Below are 15,517 nucleotides of genomic sequence, written 5' to 3' on the forward strand. Positions count from 1 at the left end.
ATGCAACAGAAGGACAACAAATTGTCAGACAGGGCACTTCCTGTATGTAATCTTCTCAGCTTTTGGCCTGCCATATGAGTTCTGTTATACACAGACACCATTCAAACAGTTTTAGAAACTTTAGGGTGTTTTCTATCCATATCTACTAATTATATCCATATTCTCGTTTCTGGGCAAGGGTAGTAACCAGTTTAAATCGGGTACGTTTTTTATCCGGCCGTGAAAATACTGCCCCCTAGCCCCAACAGGTCTTCTTAACCTCATTGAGCATTCTGCTCTGTACTCTTGCAGTCATCTTTGCAGGATGGCCACTCCTACGGAAAATAGCATCAGTGTTGAACTTCTCTCCATTTTATAGACAATTGGTCTTAATGTGGACTGATGAATAGGGATACTTTTGTAACCCTTTCCAGCTTTATGCAAGTCAACAATTCTTAATCTTCGGTCTTCTGAGATCTCTTTTGTTCGAGGCATGGTTTACATCAGGCAATGCTTCTTGTGAATAGCAAACTCGAATTGTGTTGTTTTTTTGTTTATTTTTATGGGGCAGGGCAGCACTGTAGGCGATCTTTGTACTTTGTACGCCTACAGTGGCAAGATGGAGGCCCATTTATCAGCAACCATCACTCCTGTGTTCCAATGGCACGTTGTGTTAGCTAATCCAAGTTTATAAGTTAAAAGGCTAATTGATCATTAGAAAACCCTTTTGCAATTATGTTAGCATAGCTGAAAACTGTAGTTCTGATTTAAAATAAGCAATAAAACTGCCCTTTAGACTAGTTGAGTATCTGGAGCATCAGCATTTGTGAGTTTGATTACAGGCTTAAAATGGCCAGAAACAAAGCACTTTCTTCTGAAACTTGTCAGTCTATTCTTGTTCTGAGAAATGAAGGCTATTCCATGTGAGAAATTGCCAAGAAGCTGAAGATCTGGTACAATGCTGTGTGCTACTCCCGTCACAGAACAGCGCAAACTGGCTCTAACCAGAATAGAAAGAGGAGTGGGAGGCCCCGGTGCACAACTGAGCAAGAGGACAAATACATTAGTGTCTAGTTTGAGAAACAGATGCCTCACAAGTCCTCAACTGGCAGCTTCATTAAATAGTACCCACAAAACACCAGTCTCAACGTCAACAGTGAAGAGGCAACTCTGGGATGCTGGCCTTCTAGGCAGAGTTGCAAAGAAAAAGCCATATCTTAGACTGGCCAATAAAAAGAAAATATTAAGATGGGCAATAGAACACAGACCCTGGACATAGGAAGATTGGAAAAGGGTGTTATGGACAGACGAATCTAACTTTGATGTGTTCGGTTCACAAAGAAGAACATTTGTGAGATGCAGAAAAAATGAAAGATGCTGAAGGAGTGCTTGATGCCATCTGTCAAGCATGGTGGAGGCAATGTGATGGTCTGGGGGTGCTTTGGTGGTGTAAAGTGGGAGATTTGTACAACGTAAAAGGGATCTTGAAGAAGGAAGGCAATCACTCCATTTTGCAACGCCATGCAATACCCTGTGGACGGCACTTAATTTGAGCCAATTTCCTCCTTCAACAGGACAATGACCCAAAGCACAGCTCCAAACTATGCAATAACTATTTAGGTCAGAAGCAGTCGGCTGGTATTCTGTCTATAATTGAGTGGCCAGCACAGTCACCGGATCTCAACCCTATTGAGTTGTTGTGGGAGCAGCATGACCGTATGGTACGTAAGAAGTGCCCATCAAGCCAATCCTACTCGTGGAAGGTGCTTCAGGAAGCATGGAGTGAAATCTCTTCAGATTACCTCAACAAATTGACAACTAGAATGCAAAAGGTCTGCAAGACTGTAATTGCTGCAAATGGAGGATTCTTTGACGAAAGCCAAGTTTGAAGGACACAATTTCAATTAAAAATAATTATTTCTAACCTTGTCGGTGTCTTGACTATATTTCCTATTCATTTTGCAACTAATTTCATGTATGTTTTCATGGAAAACAAGGAAATGTCTAAGTGACCCAAAACCTTTGTATGTAAATAAGGCATTTTTATTTTATACATTTGCAAAAAAAATATGTGTATTATATATATATATATATTCGCTTTGTCATTATGGGGTATTGTGTGTAGATTATGTGAAAAATAATTTAATCAATTTTAGAATAAGGCTGTAACTTAAGAAAATGTGGAAGGGAAGGGGTCTGAATACTTTCAGAATCCACTGTGTATTTCTGCTTTCTATGTTTACACCCCAGCTGACCTCTTCTCATCTATTTCCTGTAGGGTCATGATATATTTGGCTTTGACCTGGAAGTGCTCCTTCAGAGAATCACTGTGTGTAAGGTCCCCCACTGGTCTAAGATCGGACGCCTCAAGAGGTCCAACATGCCCAAACTAGGGGTGAGTATCAGGGACTCGAACCTGGGTCCTCAGAGCAACTCAATATCATCTTAGCCCACTGAGCTAACGTCTCCTTCATTATGCTTGCACATGTCACTCTCCTTTGCAGTAGCTTTGGTCCGTATCTAGGCCTTACAGCAAAGGATAGTGGAGGTTACAGTGGGTGTTAATGGTCTTCCTCTCTGGTGCCTGTGCTGCGTAGGGTCGCAGTGGCTTTGCAGAGAAGAGCGCCACCTGTGGTCGTCTGGTGTGTGACGTTGAGATCTCAGCCAAGGAGCTGATTCGCTGTAAGAGCTACCACCTGACTGAGCTGGCTGCTCAGGTGCTGAAGACTGAGCGAGCCACTATACCTGCTGAGAACATCAAAAACCTCTACAGGTGTGTGTGTGCGTGTGCGTGCGCCTCTACATATGAGTGCTTGGTCCCACAATAAAAATCTGAAGTTCAGCTGTAAAGGTCCTGGTGTGTGTCTGTCCCTCCATCAGTGACTCCCCCCACCTGTTGTACCTGTTGGAGTTGACGTGGACGGATGCCAAGCTGATCCTCCAGATCATGTGTGAGCTCAACGTGCTGCCTCTCGCCCTGCAGATCACCAACATAGCAGGCAACGTACTGGTGAGCGAGACACACACACACACACACACACGCACCGTTGAGTGAAATGCTGAGTAATTCTTAACACATGCACCCGCCCTCTCTTTTTCTCTCTCGTCTTGTTTTCTCGCTCTAGTCTCGTACTCTGATGGGGGGTCGTTCTGAAAGGAATGAGTATCTACTGCTCCATGCTTTCCATGACAAGAACTACATCGTACCTGACAAACCCTCCTTCAAGAAGGCCCAACAAGAACTGGTATTTTCACTTGCATGAGGCCAATACTAGACACTTGATTTTGTTTCCTTTGTGTCGTAGCAAGAGCCAGGGTAGAGAACTGCACTAAACTAAAGTCTAAACACACACATGTTTTTAGGGATTTTGAGGTCTGGCTTATTTAGGTTTTGGCACTGAAAGGAACAGGAAGCCTACCAATGTAATATAACATTTTTAGATTTGTCTGTCATCACTCACTCACTGTATGGACCTACTGCAAGATGGACTTTCTTCCTTTCTCTCTTACGTTCACCTCTCCTTTTCTCACTTTCTCTGTTTCTCTCTCTAATTTTTTCTCGCTCTCCATCTCACTTTCTCCATTTTCCGCTCTCACATTCCCTCACTCAGACAGAGGGAGAGGAGGAGGGGGATTCTGGGAAAGGGAAGAGTAGAAGAAAGAAAGCAGCATATGCAGGTGGACTGGTACTGGACCCCAAAGTGGGTGAGTCGGGGTGGGGGGGGTCATATGTGCATTATGAAGTCTCTCACGTTTCTAATATGTTTTTGTAACATTCTGTGTGAATTTCGCCCCAAAATGTCCATGCTGTAACAGAAGTAATATGTGGGGATGTTCTCCTGTCCTTACCTTAAGTGTTGTCTACACACCTCATCAATAGTACTGTAGCATGGATTGAATTGTTTTGAAGTGTTTTTAATCATTCCCGGAAATATAACCCCCCCCCCCCCTCCAAATATAATGGTCTTTGTTTGAGGCTACTGTACTCGCTTCCTGCATACTGTCAGAAAAAGGTTTGTGTGTTCCATAAAACTGATAGTTCCGTTAGGTTTCATATTGAACAAGGTGTGTGTAGTAACTACTGTTTTGTTATGCAGACTTTGTTTACTATGAATTATACAATGTAAAAAAAATATGTACACCAACAAAATGATAGACGTGTGTTTCTATGAAGTACCCTGCTAGTCAGAATGCACCCTAGAGTGTGACATTCACTGGAGCAAAGAATTCTGAGTGGCACCGAAATGTATTTTATTTTGATGAAATGGTCTGTGTGTAGTAACTCCTATTCACTCCCCGTAGGTTTCTATGATAAGTTTGTGTTGCTGCTAGACTTCAACAGTCTGTACCCCTCCATCATTCAAGAGTTCAACATCTGCTTTACCACCGTACAGAGAGAGGCCCACAGCACACGCAAGAAGACTGAGGTGTGTGTGTGTGTGTGTGTAGTGGTGTGTGTGTGTGTGTGTGTGTGTGTGTGTGTGTGTGTGTGTGTGTGTGTGTGTGTGTGTGTGTGTGTGTGTTATTTGAACAGTACCATTTCTTGTTTCTGTGCCAAAAGGAGCATGACCCTGATGAGATTCCAGAGGTTCCGGACGCCGACCTGGAGATGGGAATTCTGCCCAAAGAGATTCGCAAGCTGGTGGAACGACGTAAACAAGTGAAACAGCTGATGAAAGCACAAGACATCAACCCTGACCTTTACCTGCAGGTACATGCATAACGACTTCTGCTGTCAGGTTTCTCTCTGTTGTTGTGATTTTCAGAAACCTCTGATTTGTTACTCATAACCCAGACCCCACTTGGTTGAAGCTGAAATGTGTAGGTGGTGGCTTTTCTTGAATAACACAGGACTATTTGAACTTATTTGCTTTTCTCTAAATCTCTCTGTCTCTTTGTGCAGTATGACATCCGTCAGAAGGCTCTGAAGCTGACGGCTAACAGTATGTACGGCTGTCTGGGCTTTAGCTTCAGCCGCTTCTACGCCAAGCCACTGGCCGCGCTTGTCACACACAAGGGCAGAGAGGTGAGTTACGTCCTGCTGGGTATACTGTAGATGTGAACGACTGGTCAAGTATGAATGCTGGAGCAAATCCCACTAGAGGGCAGTCCAAGACCAGCCTCTCACACACCACTACTCTTCCACATTTTTTTTCTTCTTCTGTTGATATTGATAATCCCTTTTCATTTTTTGCATTGACAAATGTAATGTCTGATTCTGAATACATTTGGTCCATCTCGTTTCATCATCTGTGGTTGGACTGTGAGGTAGCAACACTTTTTCCTCTTAGCCTTAGGGACAGCAGGGGATGCTGAAGGGTGACATAAAGGTCTGATTTTAGTCAGGGGTTTACCTGTAGCTGGTCACCACACACACCACGCCTGTATTAATTTAATGAGCTCTAACAATACCCACACCTACCTCTGGTGTTCCAGTGATCCTCAGGGAGCTGTTTATTGGGATTCCCTTACAGCACCATTGTGTTCCCTAATAGAGGTCAGTGCGTGTGCTTGTGTGTTTGGTTCAGCTCTGTGAGAGTGAGTGACTGATCCCAACATTAACAGGTGTGCCGTATCTGTATCTGTAGCCCTGAGCCTTGGGTTTGGTCTTAGCCTAGTTTAATTTCACACCTCATTCTGTGACAGTAGAATAGATAGGACCAGCATTAGCCCAGGGCTATCCTCCCCTGCATAGTTCTGCTTCAGAGCTGAACTACGACTTAGTAAGTTATCAGTGATGTACACAGGATTCTCCCCTTCTATAAAATTAGGGGAAGTTCTAATTCTATGGTTAATGCAATCCCTACTCAACGGTATAAACTCTGGAATAGAACACCTAAAATAAGCAGTTCTAAGAAGTCACTTTGAAAATGAAAGACCTTGACTCAGATTAGACTTCTGACAGTTGAAAGCCAAGTAGCTCCAAGTTAGTTTCTATTGATTGGGAGCCAAAAAGGGCAGCTGGGTCTTTTTGTAGTGTGTTTTCTAGTGTATTTATACTTGTCTAAAACCACATAGCTGTCCTGTATCACCATACACAGACCTATCATCAATTGAATCTTCCCGTTCATGCTTTCCTTTTATGATCTGATTTTAGGGCTGTTTATAAATAAACATTACACAACACCACCACTGACCCAGAATGCTTTGCTTATAAAGGCCTTTTTGCGGCTCCCTTTGTAGTCCCCTCTTTGTTTGTGTGTGGGATCTCCTCTTTCTCTCACTCTTGTCTAAGCTGAGGCCTAACCCCTCTGGGAATAGCAGGTCAGGCCTGGGGCCACTGTGAGTTCTCAGTCCAGGGAGGGGTTAAGATGCCTGGGCTTAGGAGGGGATGACAGCCCCCTGGCTCTGGATGTTCTTGTCTGATTTACCAGGTTGGAAGGGAAATCTCCCTCCTTCTGCCAAGTTGCACCCGCATTAGTGTACAAGCGTGTGTTTGTGAGGCAGAGAGACAACTCTACTGTTTGAACTCTGGCCTTTGTAGGGAAACATTTGTTGTGCCCCTGTCCCCCCATCCCTGGTATGTGGGGGTATTAGGGGATGGGGAGCATTAAGTGGAGGGTTTAGGGTTACACGGCTCAGGGTCCGGCACAGATGGCCCCAATGTGTTATTTTTGGTTCCTTTGTGTGGGAGCCAGGGGTAGAGGGGAGGGCATACACAGATGTAATGTACAATCACATTTGACACAATGGTTATTTTGGATAGGTTAGTGTTAGACACTTTAGTCTATGGGAGCTGTTGATGGTTGTGGAACGCTACTTAGTTTGAACTGTGACCCGTGTGGGTCAGGGTTTCCGTTAGCCGGTAGTAGCTAGTAGCTGGCTTTTGGCCAATAATCTTTTTTTATATATATAAAAATGCGATAAATGAAACTAGCGCTGGACAATTGACCGGGAGGAGAAGAAAAAATCCCATTGCAAAATAATGCTTTTTAGCCTATTCATTGATGGAAATACATTTGACCGGTCATGCTTATCGGTCTGTAGGATAATTTTGTAGAATTAAATTGGCACGTGTATATTTTTCGTTAGTTATGTTTATCACATGCATATAGATACAGAGCCTATGAGCGAAAAATTGTTCAGGCGGCACGATGCTTCTACAACTTCTCAAACATCCGCTCATTTGTTGCTGCTGGAGTGAAACGTGCTTTTATAAGCCCAATCCTTGCCTAACCATTCTAAATGCAATCCTGTGGTAAAACAGTGTTATGGCCACGATTTAATAAGTGCTTCTATTTTTATTTCTCAACTGGTAGGCTAATTGAAGTGCTCTTCCCATTCGCCATTCAAGTGCATATGGGCAAAGGTCGGCAAGTTTCAGCGCGTCACACACCACTTTGCAATGAGCTGGAGGCAGTATGCATTTTGAAAACGTATACTTCATTGTTTGAAACTTGAACATTTTACATTGAACAAAAATATAAATGCAATGTGTAAAGTGTTGGTCCCATGTTTCATGAGCTGAAATAAAAGATCCCAGAAATGTATCATATGCACAAAAAGCTTCTATATCTTATTACATCCATGTTAGTGAGCATTTCCCCTTTGCCAAGATAATCCATCCACCTGACAGGTGTAGCATATCAAGAAACTGGGGACAATAAAAGGCCACTCACAAATGTGCAGTTTTGTCACACAACACGATGCCACAGATGTTAAGTTTTGAGGGAGTGTGCAGTTGGCATGCAGACTGCAGGAATGTCCACCAGAGCTGTTGCCTGATAATTTAATGTTCATTTCTCTACCATAAGCCGCCTCCCAAGGTCGTTTTAGAGAATTTAGCAGTATGTCCAACCGGCCTCACAACCGCAGACCGCTTGTATGGCGTCGTGTGGGTGAGCGGTTTGTTGATGTCAACGTTGTGAAGAGTGCCCCATGGTGACGGTATGGTATGGCTAAGCATAAGCTACGGACAACGAACACAGTTGCATTTTATCGATGGCAATTTAAATGTACCGAGACACCCATTGTCGTTCCATTCATCCTCATGTTTCAGCATGATAATGCACGACCCCATGTTGCAAGGATCTGTACACAATTCCTGGAAGCTGAAAATGTCCCAATTCTTCCATGGTCTGCATTCTCATCGACGTGCACGACCACATGTTCCAGTTCGCGCCAATACCCACACAGCAGACATTGTGGGCTAGGATGGGAATGCTATGTTGTACGTGTAGCGCAAAATTTTATGTGGCATCATTACGTAATTTACCTATGTTATATAGGTATGCACGTCAGCTTTGACATCGGCATTAAACTAGACATCGGGCCAATACCGACATTAGCATTTTTAGCTAATAATGGCCGATTCCGATATGTTCACCGATATATTGTGCATCCCTAGTTAGAACTCAACTCTGCGTCCACACTGGTCCTCTGGATAAGAAGCCATGTAACGATGACCATAACACACACACAACTTTCAATGAATTATCTGAAATTTCATTTACATTTGCTGTACTGCTATTCTTGTTAATCTACTTGTCTCCCTAAAGCCTATCTGAAGACAGTTTTTTAAATCTCTCTCTATGTATTAAAAAGATATCGGTGGTGGACCAAAAAACAGAATCACCTGGATGAATGCAAGACAACAATAAGCCCCCACCCAAAAAGTGCATGAGTAGTCCCCCAATAGTCATTTTCTTGTCCCTCCATTTGTTTGCATTTTTATCCACCACTTTGTAGGTCTTCTGTCCCTGATACCCCCCAACCCTGATCTATTTCTTCTCTCTCTGCATCAACGACTACTTGTTCACTCCAAACGTCTTGGAGAGGGTACAAATGTTTTTTAATTGGTTCTAATCTTGGTAAAGGCACCATAGCTAGATGCACAACACACAACTAGTTTTTGTGTGTTTTAATCAGTTTAAATCTGTAAATATATATTTTTGCTCATGTTCATTGAATATTAGGCATATCAACACACTATCCCCATGTGTTTCAATGCCAACCGGGCTTAATAGGAGCATACTGGCCTTAATTGGAACAAAAGTGATTTATGGTGAGAAAGACGGAATAGAAAAGTCTACTCATAAAATATTAGAAACCAATGGTTTGGGGGTATAAATATACTTTATAAACTACAATGTTGTGCTAAGTTAGTATTGAGCATACTGAATAATAATGCTTCATTGTCATTTACATTATGTATAGAGGGAGTGCTTTTTGTGCTACTGTACCCTTTAAGCCTACCTGAGATGAATGTCGAATTTACAAAAAAGGAATCTACACTACATTACCAAAATAATGTGGACACCTGCTCCTCAAACATCTCTGGTCTGAATACTTAGGTGAATAAGGTATTTCTGTTTTTGATTTTTAATACATTTGCGAACATTTCTAAACTGGTTTTCGCTTTGTCATTGTGGGGTATTGTGTGTACATTGACAAAAAAAATTATTGAATCAATTTTAGAATAAGGTTGGAATGTAAAAATGTGGAAAAAGGGAAGGGGTCTAAACATTTTCTGAATGCACTCTATAACAATGCAAGGTTCATTTAACAGCAAAAACTGCTAGCACAACTGCTAGCATGAAAAACCCATATATTCAGTTGGTAAGAAAAGGTAATGAATGCTCATGAAATAGGCTATCATGTGCATATATCAGCACATTAGTCTCAATTTTAGATAAAGTATGATCACTTATCTGAAAACGTACTAAAAATATATATTTTAAGTGTTTATCTGAGGGTAGCCTCAAAGCCAACGTTTTTTTTGCAGCTTTGAGACTGGTCACGAGTGGGAACTTACACATTGTCAATAACTTAATAATAAAACATGTGAATTGGTTTATAATAAAATAAAATAATGAATATAACATCCAGATGAATTAGTTGAAACATTAAATAACAGAACATTTTTTTATTTCAATCCACAGATGCAAGTTGGCTTACCGAGTATGCTTACCCTAAACTTTTCTACTATGGGGGATTTTAGATTGACATAGGCTAGTGATTTTGCTGTTTGTTACTCGTCTTCTTGGCTTCTTCTGAAGATGTGCTTTGGAATTTGGTAAGAAGGACGCACGCAGTTGCATGTTCTGTTAAGACAAAGAACCATAATATAAATGTGATTTCTGTCATTCTGAGCACCGTGGGTGGACACCCCAATCATGCACCCAATGCATATGGTTCCATTAAATGAAAATGCTGCTGGTCAAATGTCCGGTGCTGCATTTTCCTAATGGAAACTGCCGTGTTTGCATGTGTGCGTGCATGGTGAGGGTAGGGCCATATTTCAGGACTACGGAGGGCACTTAAAACACTTTGTTGTAATTGAGTCTCTGACTGTCCTTGGGTTTAAAAACCGACAGATGCCTGTAACTTACAGCAGGGAAGTCAGCGTGGAAGCAATGGCCAGGGTCATAGGTGAGGGGTAAGGAGGTAGAATGAAAGAAGAGGCATGGCGCTAAGGCTAGGGGACGGTTGTTATTAGGGGTGTGCACATTTTAAACTTTTTTTTATGTACAAAATTCAAATCACAGTTCAGTTATCACTAAACATTATTTTCCGCATTATAGCCTAACTAGATGATAGGCTACAAAGGCCTGGGTGAAGTTGTGCAATTTTAAATAAAACCTGAGAAAAATGTGAACTTTAGGCTACTTTCGTGAATTTGTGAGTCAAGACATTGAGAAATTTAGATGACTGAGACACGTGCGCACCATGTTATTTTTTTTATTTTATTTTTTTCGGCCTGCTCCCTCGCTCTGGCTCGCCTGGGGGCGTATTCATATGTGAACGACCAGCTCGATTCGGTCTTATGTAGCAAAATTTGAAATTGTGTTTTTTACATTTGATGAAAGTAGAGACTTAGAAAATGTTACAGTGCCTTCGGAAAGTATTCAGACCCCTTGACATTTAGTTACGTTGCAGCCTTATTCTAAAACTGATTTAAAAAATCTCAGCAATCTACACAATACCCCATCATGACAAATCAAAAAGTTTTTTAAGAAAGCTTTGCAAATGTAATAAAAATATGGTATGTTTTTTTATTTTTAAAAGTATTCAGACCCTTTGCTATGAGACTCAACTGAGGTCAGGTGCATCCTGTTTCCATTGATCATCATTAAGATGTTATTACAACTAGATTGCAGTCCACCTGTGGTAAATTCAATTGATTGGACATGATTTGGAAAGGCACACACCTGTCTATATAAGGTCCCACAGTTGACAGTGCATGTCAGAGCAAAAACCAAGCCATGAGGTAAGAGGAATTGCCCGTAGAGCTCCGAGACAGGATTGTGTCGAGGCACAGATCTGTGGAAGGGTACCAAAACATTTCTGCAGCATTGAAGGTTCCCAAGAACACAGTGGCTTCCATCGTTCTTAAATGGAAGAAGTTTGGAACCACCAAGACATCCTAGATCGAGAGAAAGATGAACGGAGCAAATTACAGAGGTCCTTGATGTAAACCTACTTCGGAAAGTATTTAGACCCCTTGACTTTTTCCACATTTTGTTAAGTTACAGCCTTATTCTAAAACTGATTAAAAAACATTTTTAAAATCCTCAATCTACACTCAATACCCCATAATGACAGAGCAACATTTTTTAAAAAAAGTTATTTTCTTTGCTAGTTCAGAAAATAAAATGGAAATATCACATTTACATAAGTATTCAGACCCTTTACTCAGTACTTTTTGTTGAAGCACCTTTGGAAGTGATTACAGCATTGAGTCTTCTTGGTATGATGCTACAAGCTTGGTACACCTGTATTTGAGGAGTTTCTCCCATTTTATTCTCTGCAGATCCTCTGTTGCTGAACAGTTATTTTCATGTCTCTCTTTGATTGGGTTCAAGTCCGGGCTCTGGCTGGGCCACTCATGGACATTGAGACTTGTCTCGAAGCTACTTCTGCTTTGTCTTGGCTGTGTGCTTAGGGTCGTTGTCCTGTTGGAAGGTGAACCTTCGCCCCAGCCTGAGGTCCTGAGTACTCTGGAGCAGGTTTTCATCAAGGATCTCGCTAATTTGTTCCGTTCATCTTTTCCTCCATCCTGACTAGTCTCCCTGTCCCTGCCGCTGAAAAACATTCCCACAGCATGATGCTGCCACCACCATGCTACATCGTAGGGATGCTGTCAGAAGACGTGAGGCTTGGCATTCACACCCGCTAATAACGTGGGTGTGTGTTGTCTTCAGTTTGTTGCATGTTGAAGGGCCCTGCTTTACTGAAGTTGTGAGACATTGTAAGCCAAGAAATTTCCAGATACAGCATTCCATTGCGAGATACGGCTTTGATTGCCAATAGATTAATTTATGTAGCCAGGCATAAAATAAACAGCTGAACCTAGATCCTCCACTAGATCCTTTACGAGAATGGAGAAGAAAAAAAACTGTTGGAGGATGTCTTCTGCAGTGTTCAACCAATCCAGTGAAATTTTAAGGAGGAGTTAAGATGGAGTGTCGCCTTCGTAACCCTTTAGACCCCAATAGAATTCTATAATGCTGCTTTTCAAGATAAAGTACATTTTCTCACACATTTTCAAACACCGCTGAAAAACAATGAATAAATGACTCTTACAAGTTAATTTAAAGAGCACAACCTCTTCTCTAACCCCCTAGAGTCGATGTCTGCTCCCCTGCGGAAATGAAATTAGCATAATAAAAAAATCCCCGTATAAATCTGTTTTAAGCAAGATGCATCTTCTTTTTTTTTCGTGTTGGATGCGTCTCAATGCACCGCATCCGCTGATGTCGCACTTCCGCATCTGCGGTGAAAGGTGGCAGAGCTAGAGCTGTGTTTGTCAGACCATGAGACATCCAGAAAATCGGTCTTCTCATACAATCATCTGTAGCGTACGAACGGTTTGGCCTACAAACTAGTATGACCCCTCTATGGAAAGAGACTCTCACGAACACGATGATGTTATCTGTTTTGCTCTACGACCCCCACAAGCGTCTTGGGACTCGGCACAGCCAATCTGCCAACTTCTGTCTGTAGCGTCCGAACAGTTTGGGCTACACACTAATATGACCCCTCTGTGGAAAGGTGAAAATGTACAGTACCAGTCAAAAGTTTGGACACACCTGCTCATTCAAAGGTTTTTCTTTATTTTTACTATTTTATACATTGTAGAATAATAGTGAAGACATCAAAACTATGAAATAACACATGGAATCATATAGTAACCAAAAAAAGTGTTAAACAAATCAAAATATATATTGTGTTTGAGATTCTTCAAAGTAGCCACCCTTTGTCTTGACAGAGGTGAGTCATTTTTGGTGAGTTTCGACATTTACAAGCAGATGTGAATGAGAGACATTGTGCAAATGAACAGTTTTGTGGCATGCTTCTCTGAAGAAAGAACGGTACTGGCTCTCTAGCTGCTTATCTACAGCTGTGTCTGTGTGGAGTCCTGAAGTCGCTAGGGCAACAGGCCTGCCTGCTCTGCTCGGAGAATAGGGGGGAGGAGCAGACGGGCCTTAAAACTGAGAGGAGAAAAAATGCAAGGAAATCAAAATAGCAGCTGTACAAATAACTAATCTAAGGGGCTTTGATTTCTCAAACACAGCAGAAAGCTAACACGATATCAATTCAGCCGCTTACTTAGATAACACAACCCCTAAGTTAAACTTGCTAACGCAGAATTCTGCATTTTTCATGCAGGGAAAAACATAAAACGCATAACAAATATCTTGCTGCGTTTTGTAAACGCACATCTAAAATTCTTATTGTAATTTCTGCTCGGGATCAGAATAATTTTGTTCTTCAGTTGCACTTCTAAACTCTGATGAGATTTCAAAAATGGCATTCTATCAGCAGACAGCACTCTGACTGATATGTAGCTACTTTTCCATGTTACTTTTCTAGGTGTAGCCAGCCTATTTTTCTCTGGTAAAATGCAAGATCAACTTTAAGCAAAACATGAGGAAATGTAGCTGACTACATTCTTTCTATGATAGGCCTAAACATTAAAATATGGTGGCCATGCATCGTTTTTGAAAAAGATACTTGGCTTTTTCATTGTGTGGCTCACAGCCAAATAGTGTTGGACTTCTGTCATATGATGAAAATGAAGCTATTTACTGCCGAATGTGTTGCACTAATGTATTTCCTGTGAAGGAAAACTATAGTTGCATCTCCCTGATCACTTGATTGAAGCAACAACAAAAAACACTGACTTTCAATATAAAACGCGACCCCTGTCAATACACACCTGGACTCACCTGCTCCCGCCTTTACAAACAAACACCTGACTGGCTCAACTGTTCTGGTGAACTACTTGAGCTTCATAATGTAAAATGTGACCGGTGAAATGAAGAACGCGATCTGCTTCATCTCCTAACACATTGCACAAGTTGACTGCAGATATTTACCTACAAAAATAGATACAAATATTAAAATGCTTTGAAAAACTTCAAAGAAATTGTTTCAACGGTATTGAAAAACCCTCCTGTGGCTATTTCCAAATACCCCGGTGTGTATATACGGAATACCGCCCAAGCCTAAATTGTGGTCAGGATAATAATATCTCTCTTTCACTGACACACACTCTCTCCCTTCCTCACTTTCCTCAGCCATACACATACTATTCTACCAATCACCTCAGGGGTTTCCATAATAAATTGTCATAGTTATAACACGCCTCCCATTTTCAACACACACACACACACACACACACACACACACACACAGTATAATCATGTGGTACCCCAGGAAGATTAGCAGCTGCATGAGAAACATTTCATGAGAATTCTAATAAACTAAATCACGATGCTATACAGCACTTTCAACCAACCAATCAATCAAATCACATTACACACACACATACAGTATCATCATAAAGCTATATAGCACTTGTATTCAATCAGTCATCAATCAAAATTATTTTATAGAGCACTTATTGGCCAGATTGTTTTTGTTCGTTTGTGTGCATATACACAGAGTGTACAAAAGATTAAGGACACCTGCTCTTTCCATGACATAGCTTTCAACTGGTCAGTCTATGATCCCTTATTGATGTCACTTGTTAAATCCACTTCAATCAGTGTAGATTATGGGGAGGCTGTTTAAGCCTTGAGACAATTGAGACCTAACTAGATTGTTTGTGTGCCATTCAGAGGGTGAATGGGCAAGACAAAATATTGCCTTTTGAATGTGGTATGGTAGTAGGTACCAGCCGCACCAGTTTGTCAAGAACTGCAACGCTGCTAGGTTTTTCACACTCAACAATTTCCTATGTGTATCAAGAATGGTCCACCATCCAAAGGACAGCCAGCCATCTTGACACAACTGTGGAAAGCATTGGAGTCAACATGGGCCAGGATCAGTGTGGAATGCTTTCAACACCTTGTAGAATCCATGTCCTGACGAATTGAGGCTGTTCTGAGGGCAAAAGGGTGGGTGCGCAACTCAATATTAGGAAGGTGTCCTTAATGTTTTGTACACTCCGTGTATGTTTGTCAGACTGATGGCTAATCAAACAGGATAGATTTATGGCTCGGTGCTATAGACAAATCTAATCACTTTTTGATGGTATGGCGGTAGTTGATGGTATTTTATGTTTTTAAATAACATTTCTAAATATGCTTTG

General features: G+C 41.5%; 1 protein-coding gene across 2 annotated transcripts in view; it reads left to right on the plus strand.

Annotated features, from left to right (window-relative positions):
* Nucleotides 1-15,517, plus strand: part of pola1 (polymerase (DNA directed), alpha 1) — a 109,365-nt gene that overhangs the window by 43,674 nt on the left and 50,174 nt on the right. For both annotated transcript variants that reach the window (XM_014157251.2, XM_014157252.2), the window contains 8 exons: nucleotides 2,258-2,374; nucleotides 2,577-2,752; nucleotides 2,860-2,989; nucleotides 3,105-3,224; nucleotides 3,591-3,684; nucleotides 4,282-4,406; nucleotides 4,541-4,690; nucleotides 4,883-5,005. In XM_014157251.2, coding sequence (XP_014012726.2) covers nucleotides 2,258-2,374; nucleotides 2,577-2,752; nucleotides 2,860-2,989; nucleotides 3,105-3,224; nucleotides 3,591-3,684; nucleotides 4,282-4,406; nucleotides 4,541-4,690; nucleotides 4,883-5,005 — 1,035 coding nt within the window. The remainder of the gene's footprint in view (nucleotides 1-2,257; nucleotides 2,375-2,576; nucleotides 2,753-2,859; nucleotides 2,990-3,104; nucleotides 3,225-3,590; nucleotides 3,685-4,281; nucleotides 4,407-4,540; nucleotides 4,691-4,882; nucleotides 5,006-15,517) is intronic.

The sequence above is a fragment of the Salmo salar genome, chromosome ssa19, assembly GCF_905237065.1.
Source record: "Salmo salar chromosome ssa19, Ssal_v3.1, whole genome shotgun sequence".
In the NCBI taxonomy this organism is placed as follows: domain Eukaryota; kingdom Metazoa; phylum Chordata; class Actinopteri; order Salmoniformes; family Salmonidae; genus Salmo; species Salmo salar.